Source organism: Vidua chalybeata, chromosome 3 (genome assembly GCF_026979565.1).
Source record: "Vidua chalybeata isolate OUT-0048 chromosome 3, bVidCha1 merged haplotype, whole genome shotgun sequence".
NCBI lineage: Eukaryota > Metazoa > Chordata > Aves > Passeriformes > Viduidae > Vidua > Vidua chalybeata.
The window spans coordinates 84614008-84628777 of NC_071532.1; the positions used below are offsets into that span (position 1 = coordinate 84614008).

The following is a 14770-nucleotide window of genomic DNA, read 5'->3' on the forward strand; positions in this document are numbered from 1 at the left end:
TAGTGGGATATTTATGGATCTGCACATGTAGCAAACTCACAGCTGTTTGAGTGAGAAAGGATGACTTGTATGAGCAGAGACAGCAGGAATATTTATTTCTCCTCAAATACTCCAAAGTGGAGTTTTGCACAGATTAGGCACCTTGGGCTAATTTGCTGCTGTAGCTACAGAAATTGTGTCTTCTTTCAAGGCAGAAGTGTAGCGTGGCGATGTGCTGACAAGCTGCAAAGGTCTGCTGCTCATGCTCACCCCCAAAACACTGATGTTCAGGGGAGATAATGAGTCCTGCACTACCCTTCCTGAACCCCTTCTAGAATATAAACTAGGTTTTTTCAGCTAGCTCAGACAGTGCTGATTACACTGCTGTCACACTTTTATTACATAAAGGGAGCAGATTAGACATCTCTAAGTGAACAGTAAATGCCTCAGCTGCAGTGTTGCATCACCTGTATACAGAAGAGCCTCAAAGTTTATTCAGTCATGAAGCACACACTTCTCTATCTAAACTGAAACTGAGAACCTATTCTGTCACCCCATCCTTTACTGACTGTGTTGAGTTTCTGCGTTCACATTCTCCCCCTGGAAAAAGTACAAGAGGAAACTTTATGTCAACAAGATCCAAATGACCTTCATAAGACCTTTAAAGGCAAGATCTCAGTCACATTAACTATTAAAACACCACAATACCAAGAATTCTTTTTTGGATGGTTAATATTGAGCAGTGCAGCTCTGTATGTTCTTCATGTTATCTACTCTACCACAAAGCAAGATGTAATGTCCTTTCTTTTGTAACATCTGGTAAACCAAAACACATATTTTTGTAACAAAATATATATTCAGTATAAAATTGCTTACTGGTTTTCCTTGTGGCCCTTCTGGACCAGGGAAGCCTATGTCTCCTATAGGTCCTCTTTCACCCTAAGAAAGAAGAAAACACACATATAAATCTGCATGAAAAATCTTGCATTAGGTGTCTGAAATATTTATTTGGTATTGTAAGAATCTAGAACTCAAATCTGTACTTACAGGTTCTCCTGGCAACCCTGGGGAGCCAGGAGATCCCGGCTTTCCCTGCAAAAAGAGAATATTACAGATACATATTATTAGGAAGCCAAGTAAAATTTTTCTCTATGTCAAAAAATAAGAGAGTATATATATGTATATGAGAGAAATATTCACGGTGTTGCTCATTAATGCTTTAAGAAAGGAAAAAGAAATATTTTACCAGATTTTTGTCATATTTAATGAACAGGCTCTTGCATTAAATGTTACTCAGTCACTTGGTTTTGTTTACCCTTCCTGAATACTGAGATGCTTTTATGAAATTTTCTTTCCACCTTGAGAAGTCATAGTCAGATCAAAGTTTTTCAGTGTATATGTAAAATCAATGTTTTTTCCTTCAGGTAATTTCTAGTCCTGAATATTTTTTTTTTTTTGTGTTATGACTTTACTACTGACTCAACACCTTTTGCAAATTTTCTTCATGATCTTTTTTGGCCAGTTTTATCGTTTTATCGTCATTTTATGTTCACCCTGCCAGAATTCACAATCCTCTCTTATGACATCATTTAAATGCTGATTTTTAAATGTCTGGTTTTTGCAGGATGCCCTTCTTTTAACAACTTGAACCTACATTTCCTGGAAGTATCCTTAGAACAGATCCCCAGGTGACTTGTACTAGTGAGAGATCAAACCCATCAGCACCAGGGACAACAGTGGGAACAGCAGGACTGATGGTTTGTTTTTGATGGTTTGTGTTGAAATAGGCATTGGTGGCAATGCTTGCAGGATCTCAGTTTAAGCTTCCCTGAAAATCTCAGCAATCTCAGCAAAACACCAAAGTGAAAAGAAGAGGTTTATATTGCCATATGGTAAAACAGGTCCACTATTCAATCCATGGAATAATGACAGGTACAGAAGATAAATACTTTTCCAGCATGATATGTGGATAGGTCCCAAACTCCTCCTAGACTACTGAAAAAAATTTGTCTCACATATCTACTATTTTGTTGATTAAAACTCCTTGGCATAAAATGTATATAAAACAAACAATTTATTTCAGGGGGAAATATTTTATCTCAGTGGATTTTATTAGAACTAAATATAGTCAACAGAATGCAGCTCCATCAGTGAAGAAGGGACCTCATTAAATATTTTGTATCCAACTTGAATAGAGAAATTCCAATAACTTGGGACATAGCCAGTGGGAAATTCATAGGAAATGCACAACTGTGCAGTGTTATTATTAACAGTGTAAAATCTGTTTCATAACAACAAACTTTGAAATTCTTACATCTGCTATAAAACTCAGAGAAATATTTTTCCCCTTAAATGTGCAATTCTTTTAGGAAAATCCAATGAAATTAGGCTATTTAAGATTATGTTCTCTCTTGGAACTCACAGTAAATAGATTAAATCAGTGGCTAATGGAAATGGGAGTGTGTAGACACATACTTCTCTTTATTTCATGAAACACATATTTATAATTTAAACAGCTCCTGAATGTATTGGTAGTTGCCAAAATTTAATAATAAATCTATTTGCATATAAATAACTCCATATTGCCTCCTGAAATATGGATAAACTTTTTTATTAAACTGTGAATGCAATCTAATATCTTCATTTCCTTTAGGAACACAAATGAATAATTATAATTTCAATTTATTATTAGTTACTTTTACTTTCACCTACAACAAAGTTCCTCTATGACTTTCAGAAACTTCTCTGAATATTGTATCTAAATAGCTGACAAAGCATTCCCCTAAAGCAAATGTTTGATCAAATGAATATGCAGATCCCTGTAGGCTACAATAACTAATGTTCATTATTTTTCTTTGTGATAGAAAGATGCTCAGAAATTTGTACATGCCCAGAAACACAAAAAATGTCTTTATCTATATTAAACAGAGGCAATGAGAAGAATCTCACATTTCTTAATTAAGCTTATGCAGCTTTGAATTCCAGATTTATCATGTATTCACTCCACTCACTCTTGTCATTTTAATAATAATATGAACCCTTGCTGCTATTAAAACTCTAATTTATTTAGAGAAAACCCATAATCTTCATACCTATGAATAAAGCATAAGCCAAGCACTGGTGTTCCACAGTGACTGAGATTACAGCTCAGCACCTTGCTGGACCTGGTTTTTCAGCTTCTAAAACCAGAGTTTTCTTTAAAGACCATACATACCGGTGTCCCTGACACTCCCGGTGCACCAGCTGGTCCACGGTCACCCTGAAGAAAAGATAAATCTATGTTGAAACTACAGCAATCAAACCAGAAGTTTCTTGGTGGATTCCCATTAAAACCCAAGGAAGTGAAATGAAAATGAGGACAAGAGCCAGGCTAAATGCTAATATTTATCTATGCCACTGGCTCATTATACAGACCTGAGCAAGTAACCAAAATCCTTTGTTTAGGTTCTCTCCTACAACGTTTCCCTTTGTTTCTGCATGAGACCTCGCTTGAAAAGGGATGGAAAGTCCCTGACTTATCTGTAGTTCTCCAAATAATTATAATTTGGGGTCATGGCAATGACCAAAATTTACACAGGGTAATTCACTTTCATATCAACATACCCATATTTAAGATGTACCTTTCAAAGAAGTTTTTCCTGCTACCCAGTTAGCAATTTACTACAAGCCAATGTCCTCTGCTTGTGCCATGGCCCTGGGCAAGGGTTCTCGTTACAGCACACACCCACCCTCATCTATGCTTGAAGCTAAGACAGTGTTGTTTTGCCAGGAACTGACGAGATAAAGGGACAAATTCATCTTTCTTGACAGTAATGTAATCCAAAGCAGACAGATAGAGCTCAACAAGTGGTAAAACTCTACCCAGAAGTATTTACCCACTGCTGACGTGCTGGTCTGCAACACTATGCTCTGTTACTGTAACATTGGTTACAAACGTCAAAAAATCAGGCTCCTCTTTTCTGAATTTATGTCAGAAAACCCCAGGCACTGCTGAAGCCATACTAACAGGACAGCATATTTCTGAGATGGGTTTATGTTATGGGTTATGGAACAGATGTACTAAAGCTCTGTAAACATAGCCACAGCCACATTGTGTTCTGCATAAGAGCCCCAGGAAGTTTTGGGATTTCTGGTTTCTATTCTTATAAGTAATGGTGGTTTGTCTCATCCTCATATTTGTATTCAGGTACACAATGATATTGCTGTTGGTTAGAAACACTTAACTCCCTTACACACAGTGTAACAGATGACAAGATACATGTCTGACCTGGTGCTGGGAGGAAGCAGCTAACAGGACACAGCTCAGCCTGTCCTGCTCTGGAGGCTGGCAGCAGTCACCCAGTGAGGAGCACAACAAGCACCTCTGAACAGCAGCGGGGAGCACTGAGTGCCTGCAGCAGGCAGGACACGCTGTCTGGAGCCCTGACTCTGCCCCAGTGGTTATTCCAGTCCCAGGACTTGGGGTATTTTCCCTATATGCTGGCTATGAAGCTAGGGTTTTTTTTTGTTGGTTTTTTTTTTTTTTTTTTTGGTTTTTTTTTTTTTTTTTTGTTTTGTTTTGTTTTGTTTTGTTTTGTTTTGTTTTTTTCCTAGAAGCTAGAAATGTCTAACACTTCCCTTGCAACATCTTTTTTTTTCTTTTCAGGGTTATTCTGGTCCTTTCAGCAGTCTGGCTTGCAGCACAGCTGCACCAGCCACTGTCAGCACAGCTGAAGGAGGGGACATTTTAGCCAGAGGACATGAAGTTCTTAAGGCAGTTCATGAAATTATCATGAAATTACAGCCAATGTTGTCTGTAGAAGATGGCATTCTGCTACACATAGGAGCATCATGGCTCTAAATTAAAACCCAGCATGCACTATACTGTTGGGACTGTCAGGCTCTGAGATTCCGTTCACTTATTTGCACTACAAATGTGAGATTTGGACCAAACTTAGTTACAGAAACTATATTTTTACTTTGGGAGAGGGCCAAACACTCACTCAGCTGGTTTATATGATCTGATCCATTGCTTATTCTCTTTATTTAATTCCTGTCCCCACTTTGTCTCAGTTAGACCTATAATTCTCCCTGTGTTTGTTCATTTTGAAATCAGACTAGTCTTTAATTGCTTGTAAATTGTAGAATTCCAGAGCAAGAACCATCTCATGTAATTTAAGCATCTAGTATAGATACCTGCCTTAGATCTTGTCACTGACTGAACAAGTAGGAGGAATGCACAGTGATATTGAGAGGGAAACTTTTAATTTACATTTCTTTGTGATGAAAAATAAGTTTCAGGAAAGTACTTTTGCATGAAGTAATTTAATAGCATAATTTCAAAAGCTGAAAATAATTTCATTTTCAAAAAAATTTACTCTTTTTTCTTCCTAAATTAGAAAATATGGCAAAAATCAAACTGGTTTTGCTGACAGAAAACCTATTTACAGATTTTTTTTTTTACTTCTCTGCTAAATGTTTTGTACTTTGCTATATTTAGAAATGAATACCAAAATCTTGACTTTTTTTAGCCTTTTATAAAAAGCTTTTCTTTAAATTCATAATCAGCCTCCACAATTAGAAAGCAAAAGGCTCAGAACAAGACAAACAGACTGTAAACATAAGATGATATGCAAGAGGGAACAGGAACCATACACAGGACTATGTGTGTACTAACTTTATTACTATCCAGTATAGTAGTATTCTACCAAGAATATTACAAGGCCTCCTACACAAAATTTTCCCTTTGCAGAAACTGAAATTTTATGTTTGGTGAGTATATGATTTACACCCATGCTAAAGCAAAAAAAGGAAAATAGAAATAAGTATGCAAAATTTTTCTTACAGAAACATTAACTTACACATGAAAAATAGACCAAGCAAGGCTTCAGAAAACATTTAGTTGTAGATAGTGGCTACTAAGAAATCATGCCTTCTTTTTAAGAGTCCTACCTTTTCCCCTGGGAGTCCTTCCAGTCCTGGTAATCCCATTGGTCCTGGGTCTCCCTGTTTTAATTTTTTTTTTAATTAAAAGATTGCACACATTAGAATTTCTTTACTCAACATGGGAAATGTTGAAGAGCAAGCAACAGCAGATTATTTAATTTGACATTACTAAAACAGCTAACCAGTTATTAGGTAAACAGATTTTGTTAAGCCTCATTTTACTGATGTACAAATTAAGCTTTTCTCAGAGGCTCTGTGTGAGTATTTGGCTCAATGGTTTAATTTTGATGAGAGATATAATACAGAATTACAGAACTAGGTGCTGGTACAGAAAGATGTATTCAGCTTCCAGGCATTATGGTGAAACAAAAAAAAAGAAGTTTTGTGAATTTTTTTGAAAACAAATTATTAAACTGTTTTAGAAAACTTCTTACAACTCCATGTTTTGTTGTCACTGCTGAGAGGTTTTGGTTTGGATTTCTTATTGTCCTTCAGAAGTGCCATGTCAAACTACTTGGGGAATTCTCTATCAAAACCAAAAAATACATACATACCACTGTTCCAGGATCCCCTTTTGGACCCTGCAAAAAAACCCAAAAAGAAAGCCACATTTAAAGAATAACAGTTACATGATAAGATGTGTTTTTTTAATGACTGCATTATGAGTGTACTTTGCTAATGCAGTGCATTTAGAATTATTATTCATTTCAGCCCCAGCTGATTAATTCAGTACAAAATCTTAGTAATATTTTGGGGTTTGTTTTGCTGCTCCAGAATACAGAGAAAGACAGCTCTGTTGCTCAGTGCCAGCACATAACTGTGGTTACCAAAGAGACAATCATCTCAAAACAGAACTTGCCTATGGTGCTAAAAAGGAGGAGAGCGTAAATAAGTGCACAGCATCTTTAGTTCCATGGAACCAAAGCAACAGTGTCCAACTGCAAGGTGCTGGTGTAAAAGACACCAACCCTGTATTACTTCCACAATATAATTCTTAGTTTTACACATTTTCTTGCACTGTAGCTACATGTAGTGAATCAGTGACAGAAACTCAGATCAGAATTCCTGAGCTTCTCATTTCTGGCACCAGATTTTGTTCACTACAAAATCTTTTCAAAATTATGCCTCCATGAACTATAAGTACAAAATTACACATTTTTAGTATAAAAATACTTTCAGTAAAGAGTCCAATACCAAATTATGTACCATTTCTGCAGCCTTTATTTGCTAGGATGAAAGGATTTAATCAAAATAAACCAGTCTCCAAAATGGGCTGAAGTGCTTGGCAAACATAAAATCACAGTAGGTATGCTACATAACAATCATATCCTTATTATTTAAATCTTTCGCAAATAAAATCAGATTCCATGCAACTAACCCTCCTCTGTTTCTATGTCATTAGCTCTAGAAATGAGATTTCTGGTAGCACTTACCGGAGGTCCTGGTGGACCTGGATAACTTGCGACACTCACTCCTCCCTGTAACAGCAAGTTTAAAAGTTGAGTTGGGCTAAAATTGGGTGGTGATTGAAAAAAAAAGCAATTAACATTAAAGAGAAATACCTGCAGTTTATATAAGCTGCTCATTCCATTTCTTTCATTGTAAGGCATACCCTTTAAAGCATAAAAACCAAGTAAGTGTCACTTATGAATTATAAAGGCAGAACTATTGCCCTGTTCAAGTCCTGTAGTTCAGCAAAGTTGTGGTATCCTTTTTGTTCTCAATTTGCCAAAGATTCCAGATTCCAGAAGAACATAAGATACACACCAACACAGCTTGGGATTTTTTTTTAAATTATAAACCAAGAAACCTGTAAATCAGTGTGCATCATATTTTGATTTTTATTATTATAATTCTCCAGAATAAATTTTGGTGTAAGGTACTTAATTTAATTTAGAGTCCAGTGAGCTCCACAGACTTTCCCTAGATTGCATGGGTTCTCTGATCTCAGGTATCCAAGCTGTCAATTTTACCCTAATAATATTGGATACCAAGGTTAACTAATTTGAGCAGGTTTCTTAGAGGGTTTTAGTGATCTGAACTTACTCAGTGATGAACTTAATAGTGATGAATTGCGAGAAAAAAAAATGGAGTATAGAAACCTTTTGAAAAAAACACTGTTACCTTCCTGCAATATTAATTTTTATTAGACCAACACTCAGTTCTTTATATTACATTACATTTTACCCACAAGGATATTGTTCCTAATATAAATTTAAGATATAAAACAAAATGTCTCACCGGAGGCCCAGGTGGTCCAGGTTTCCCAGGAGAACCTTCACTACCCTAGTACAGCAAGAGATTGATGTAACTCATTTACTGTAACTGGCCACATCTATTGCACACTCAAGCTATGATGACCACAATGACAATAAACAAGAGATACAGTCAATAAGAGCAGGTAATATCAAGAATAAATTCTCCTGCAATGTTCCTACTTTAGCTTTAGGGAAGGCATGTATCATTACTTTGTACTAGTTTTTATTTTGTTAGTTACTTGCTGCTTTATGTGTAGTAACTTCCTTATGGCAAAATAACAGTGGTAACCTGGGCTGGGAAACATTTCATATGTACCAGGAGGGAGAGGAAGAAAAAAAAAAAAAAAAAGAGTTGTTAATATGAATTTCTAAGGAACTGGCAGATAAAAGTTAACATTCATTTTATGCTTTGTATATTATTATGCAAAAGCCAGTCCTCAGTTGATCATTCATATGTAAATAAAGAAGAGCTAGTTTCAGAAATTCAGTTTACTTAGAAACATATTGAATATAAATAAAGACTTTTTTAAAAGAATCTTCCTTATTAAGAGATAAAAGGAATATATTTTTGGTTTCTGTTGTAAAATATTAATCCATTGTTACCTGTATCTCTGGCCTGTTCTGCTGTTGTGTACTGAATTGCCTATATTATATAAAGCATAGCTGCTGAGACTTTTCCCCAGCAGAATCATGGATATGGATAGTAGAGAGCTGCAAAGATTTCAACATAAAATTTTCCAAACAATCTTTTCTAAATCTCATCACTACAATTCAGATAAATACACCGTATAATTTGGAACAAGTCTGTCAGAATTTTTCACTGGCTTTGTTGGATCTTATTTAATGTATGTCAGTGATACACTTAAGTCACAAATTTAAAATTACTAAGGTGGCAAAAATCAAGCTAAGTGCTCAATGCCAATAATTAGCTCAGCAGAAAGATATAATTCTTACTAAACATTTATACTAGGATAATTTCCAAATGGCCCTGCTAATTGTTAGAAATTGTCAGCGTTCCAAGAGTGAAGAACTTCATGGGGAATTAAAATCCTATTATTTTAGAGAGCACATTATGTGATCAGTTCTCAAGTTTGTCCCAGATGAAGGATGGAGGAGAAATTTACTGGGGCTTTATTTCAGTTTACTTCATTACTCTTCAGCCATGTGACTTTTGCACTTTTAGAATGATGTGGAGCAGGGGCTTCTCATGCCCACCTTTATGTGAATTGTGAACAAGGAACTATCAAAGATTTGTGTTTTGCATTCAGTTAGATAAAAAAGAAATAAGTGAGGTAAATTTTTGTTACCGTGATCTGCAAGGAGACAACTCTCATTCAAATTTTATATTGAAATAATTTCAGGGCTTTACAAAATAGTTTTCTTTCTTACTCCTATCAATGATTTGTAGGGAATTAGGATCCCACATGTGGATGTGGCAGTGCTATGCCTGGAAAATTCCAGAGTACTGCTGAAAGAAAAGCTGTATTCATAGACAAAATGTAGAACTTGTCCCAGAAAGTATTTTGCAGCAAAGTTTGTCTCTGCTATATTGCTCTGATCTGAGGTATCCAAGAAATGAATTTGACCTCTTAGTTATAATGGATAATATCAATAAAAGAACACAAAAAATTTTGAAAAAAAGCAGTGCTAAGAGAGTGTAAATTAAGTATAAAGGAAGCTTATGTATTCTTTCAGAATAACTAACACCCAATAACTTTCACTGCTTGTACAACTACTTTTGAATATAATATTGGTAAAAGAATGGGAAGCACAGCAAGAAGTCACTAGTCATATTCTATGTCAGAAACATATTTTCACTTTCTTAAACCTTATATAATGTGTTATGCCTGAAGAAAATTCTCTGCAACTTAAATATACCACAAGGACTGCAATTCAAAATATAAGCCCACATACACAGCACTGCTTAGGGAAAGTACTTGTAGTGAAGCACAAATAAAAATCTGAAATGTGTGCCACATTCTTGTTACACTCTTGCACTTGTTTAAAAGTGTAATGGGATTGCAAAACCTTCGCAGACCTCTACCAAGAATAAAAAGAAGGAATACCTTTTCTCCTTTTGCTCCAGCTGGACCGGGATGTCCAGGTCTTCCTGGGACTCCCTGCACAACACAGAATTGTTTGTATAAATTAGGAAAAAAATGACACAAAATATTTTTGCAGTGTCACTAAGTTTTTAAAACATGCTTTTTGGAGGTAGTTTAAACCTAATTATACTTCTCCTTCAGGTTTAAATATTTCTCTTCTCTTTGATACAACAGCTGTGTCTTCCTGACAAGTCCTTTGAAGGTTAAAACTCGTGTTCACTGTTGCATTTTCACCTTGGCAAATTAAATGTGGTGACCCTAACTGGCACATCTTGATCCAGCTGAGAATCACGTTTTACTGCTAAATGCCAATTTATGTATTCCACATTAAACTTCTTAAATGGGCTACAATTTTTGAAAGAAGTATTAGTATTGTCATGAAACGGAGGAACAAATAATGATCATACTAACTAATGTAATTCCCATATGTAGAAAAGAATATTTAAAAACATTTCAAAGAGGACCTCTCCCAGTAATACCAACAATTTTAATGCTATATTTCAGTGTCTTTAAATATTGTCAGCTTTTTCTCATTCTTTGGTTTTGAATTGTGAAACCAAGTAATTACTTTGTTTTTGCACAAAGGTTTTTTTTCAGAATGACTAGCTGGAATTATTTTTAGATTTTATTACTAACATGATTTTAACTTGGGCAAAAATACACATTTCACTGCAAGCTTGCACATCATACATCATGTAACCTCACAGATTCTCTAGTAATGTCAAAACTTCAAATCTATTTAAATTCCATAAACTTTGAGTCCAGACAATTGTGGTATTTTCAGTAACATCAACAGCAGTATAGTTTACTTCACTAGAGCCAGAATGGGTAAGATTTTATTATTACTCTCCTAAATGGTAAAGAAAGGACTGGATCTAGGCAGTTATAGCAAGCCCTACAGAACTAAATCAGATCACAGGTGATACCACACACTTACGGATGGGCCACTGGGTCCTGATATACCTGGCAGTCCAGGAGCACCTTGAAGACCCTGGAGATTAAAAGAGCACATGTCTAGTTCCTCTCCCACTTATACTTCAACAATACTTATATTCAGCATGTCCAGCAATACCATACCTGCATTCCAGTGCATTTTCTTCTAAAATGAAGGCATTATTTTTAATAATGGCTAAAAAAAATAACCACCCCACCAGGTAGGGAAGAGAACCAGGTTATCATTGAACCAGGTTAGAGGCAACTTCTTTCTTGAGTGATAAACACCACTTGTCCTTCAACCTTTCGCATTTTTAGCCTATATTTTGGAAATAGTTTTGTCTTTGTGCTGTGAAGATAAGAACACATTTCAAGCTTTTTCTTAGAGATTGATTTTCTATTTTCTTTTACTAAAAGACTTTTTTTTTTTCTGATGAGAAGACATTTAATCAGGCTTCTCAATATCACCTGATGCTATCTAAATGAAATGGTACTTTCTGCCTCATTTTTGGTTTGGCTTTTTGGTAATTGAACATGACATTTTACATAGTATTTAATGATCTGCTTTCCTGCTTGTATTCTATTTGATTGCCTGAAAATCAATGAACTCCAGTATCCACTTACTAAACACACATCTGTGCAACTCACTCCAGCAGATAGAGGTGGGATTTGAGACAAGCCTGTATGTCACTGAGCATCCTTCCTCTGTCACACCAGGCTCAGGTGCAATTTTAGACATGTAAAAGTGATCCACTAATGAGAGAAAGAGAAATAGATTCTTCCAAGCAGTGATTGATTTCATCTGTCCATCCTCTGACAAGAAAAATCCCCTCAGAAAAGGCGTATTTCTCATTTGAAATGCAACATTTAAAGAATGGCTAAGGAGGAAGCCTAGAAAGCCACAGAGGTCAGGAACCCTACAATTGGTGCTCTCAGGGAGAAACTGAGGGAAAAACTTTGGAGAGAAATAAATCAGCAAAAAATGTAGAGATGGAGAGACATTGATTTTTCTTTCTTGCTCCTATACACAGAGGACATTGATCCACCTCTACATCTTTTCAAAGTGGCAAGGTAACTGCTAATGTGCTCTCTGTTCCTTTTGAACTCCTTTACTCTGATGGTACATTTACATGAAAAATTAATATGAAACCAAAGGAACATCTTCTGTAATTCTTACTACTGATACCAAAAAAAAACTTCCCCTGAAAAAAAAAAAGTGCTTTGAAAATGTAGATAAGAAATTCAACAAAGATTAAAGGGTGGTTGGAGAGCATATGGAAGTTAATGAGCATATGTCAAAGGGCTTCAGGTAGGCTTCTCTTTCTTCCCATTTCTCCCCATTCCAAAAAAATTATCGAAATAAAAACATTGAAATTTGTAAAAGAAGTTAATTTTAAAATGTTTTCATGCATGTTTCTGAAAAAAAGATTCACTTGCACCTTTACCATGTCATAATCAAAAGCTGCAACAAAACATTGAAAATATCAGAGCTAAGGCAGCTCACCAGCTCTCAAAAGGTGAAGAAACATAGGAATAATGAACTTATTAACACAGTATAAATGAAAAATATACTATGAATTTTCTCTAGGCTCCTTTAAAAAAATCTGCCAGTCATAAATTTGCTGTTACCTTATTACCTTCTTAATTCCCTGCAATATCTTATTTATGTCTCAGCTGTTTAATAGTATTTGAATTGTCAAAATTGTTTTGTTAACGCCTCATTCCTCCTAGGGCTGACTGCTAGAGGTATCCTATATGGCACACAAAGCATGTGTTACTTTCCCATTTATTTTTAAGTAAAATTCTGCATAAAATTTGCTTTTGGCTTCCCCATCCTTTTAGGAAATAGGTTCTGAATTCCACCTCAGGAGGCACATGAGGTGTGAGCTCTATATATAATCTAAAACCAAATATATATGTAATGAGCTCTATATATCATACAAAATAAAAGAAAAAAATAAACATGATACTTTAGGCTGACAGCATGCTACATTCTGGAGTAAAACAGTAGCAGGAGCTGCATCATTTTTTTCCACATGTACTTTTGTAAACCAAGGATCCTGATAAACACTTTTTTTTGGGAAAGCTATTCTCTTATTTTACTACTCTTTAAAAATTCTTAAGTTATCATGGCCTTAGTGCCGAAGAAATGTGAAATGCTTATAAAGAATTACAAACCCCTCAATCAATACACTCTAAATTCCTTTTGTATTTTATAGGTGCTGTGTCTTGTAACCATCACTCTTAAATTAAAGGAGAGTAGCATGTGTTTAATCCCAGTTAAGTATTTTGGAGTTTCAAAGTGCTCACCACATACTTTTTATTGGGCTACTTATTTTAACTCCTCAGTTGGCTAAGGCCACTAAGAAATTAATTTATTTCTCCAGATTAATTTGCTTAATAGCTTCTGCTGTGGTGATTTTTTTTCCCACTGATATTGCTCTTGAAATGTTAACTGCAAATATTTCAATTGAAAATGAAAGCTATAGCTATTTTGGATTTGGCACCACAAGTCATTTGGCTTTTTTTTCCTCCCCCATAAAGACATAAAAATAACTCTAAGAACGTAATAAAAGACGCAAAATATTGCAAATACTTTAAATTCAGGCCTTTCAAATATTTTTCAGTTTCCACTTAATAGTACTTGCTGCTATTACTGTTCCCATCAGATTATTTCCTTAATGGAAAGTTTTCAAAAGTGAATTCTAAAGGGGAACTAACAAAATGAAAGCAAATATGTTTGCTTTCATGACATGAAGTATTTTCTGAAAATATTTGGCATTAGCCTATTTATTGCTGTATCCTATATCCTTAAAGATTAGCATGTAAATGTATGAGAGGCTTTAAAATATACAAATCAAAATTCACTGATGAAAATCAAATCAAATCAATGTTATTTAACCAAATTATAATATTCAATCCTATTGAATAATCAGAATCAAGGGCTATTTATAGCACTACATTACTATCTCAGCAGTTTTAAAGAACTAAATAACATTCTATGCATTTCATTTTCAGTCTAGGTCTTTACTTGGGTTCAGATAAGAATGCTACCACTGTAGAAATGAAGTAATTTTACCTCATCGCCCTTTTCCCCCACAAGCCCAGGAAATCCACGTTCACCTTTGCTTCCCTATGAAAACATAACATTCAAAACAAATATTTTCTATTAGAGAACAATGAATTTCATGCTCTGTAGGGCATTTTATATACATTCAATAAATGCTAGCATAATACCCTTACAGCCATAGTGCCTAAAACATAAAGCAAAGGCTCAAAACTATCTGAAAGATTTCAAAGAAACTTCCCAGCAAGGTGAAAGGAAATGAGTGGTTTATTCCTAGGAGGCAAAATACTCAAAAGACCTTAAGATGGAGACATTAACACCAAAGAGTTTGAATGCCTGCTGAAATGGAGAAAGTTGACTTCCATGGAATTAGTCCCAATGATAGGAGATATCTGTATGTCAAACCATGTGGTTTTTTATCTGATTCCAGTGAAGTGGGATTTTGATTGATGCCAGTGACACTTCAAATCCCAGGGAAATGGCTGTGCTGCTCCCATGGGAAC

The 14770-nt window shown here is 35.3% G+C and overlaps 1 protein-coding gene across 1 annotated transcript in view; it reads right to left on the reverse strand.

The window, feature by feature from the left end:
- Nucleotides 1-14770, reverse strand: part of COL19A1 (collagen type XIX alpha 1 chain) — a 194809-nt gene that overhangs the window by 12736 nt on the left and 167303 nt on the right. Inside the window, exons 35-45 of the mRNA XM_053937526.1 lie at nt 14280-14333; nt 11205-11258; nt 10229-10282; nt 8146-8190; nt 7467-7517; nt 7338-7382; nt 6459-6485; nt 5911-5964; nt 3194-3238; nt 1027-1071; nt 856-918 (exon numbers count right to left, since the gene is read on the reverse strand). Coding sequence (XP_053793501.1) covers nt 856-918; nt 1027-1071; nt 3194-3238; nt 5911-5964; nt 6459-6485; nt 7338-7382; nt 7467-7517; nt 8146-8190; nt 10229-10282; nt 11205-11258; nt 14280-14333 — 537 coding nt within the window. The remainder of the gene's footprint in view (nt 1-855; nt 919-1026; nt 1072-3193; nt 3239-5910; nt 5965-6458; nt 6486-7337; nt 7383-7466; nt 7518-8145; nt 8191-10228; nt 10283-11204; nt 11259-14279; nt 14334-14770) is intronic.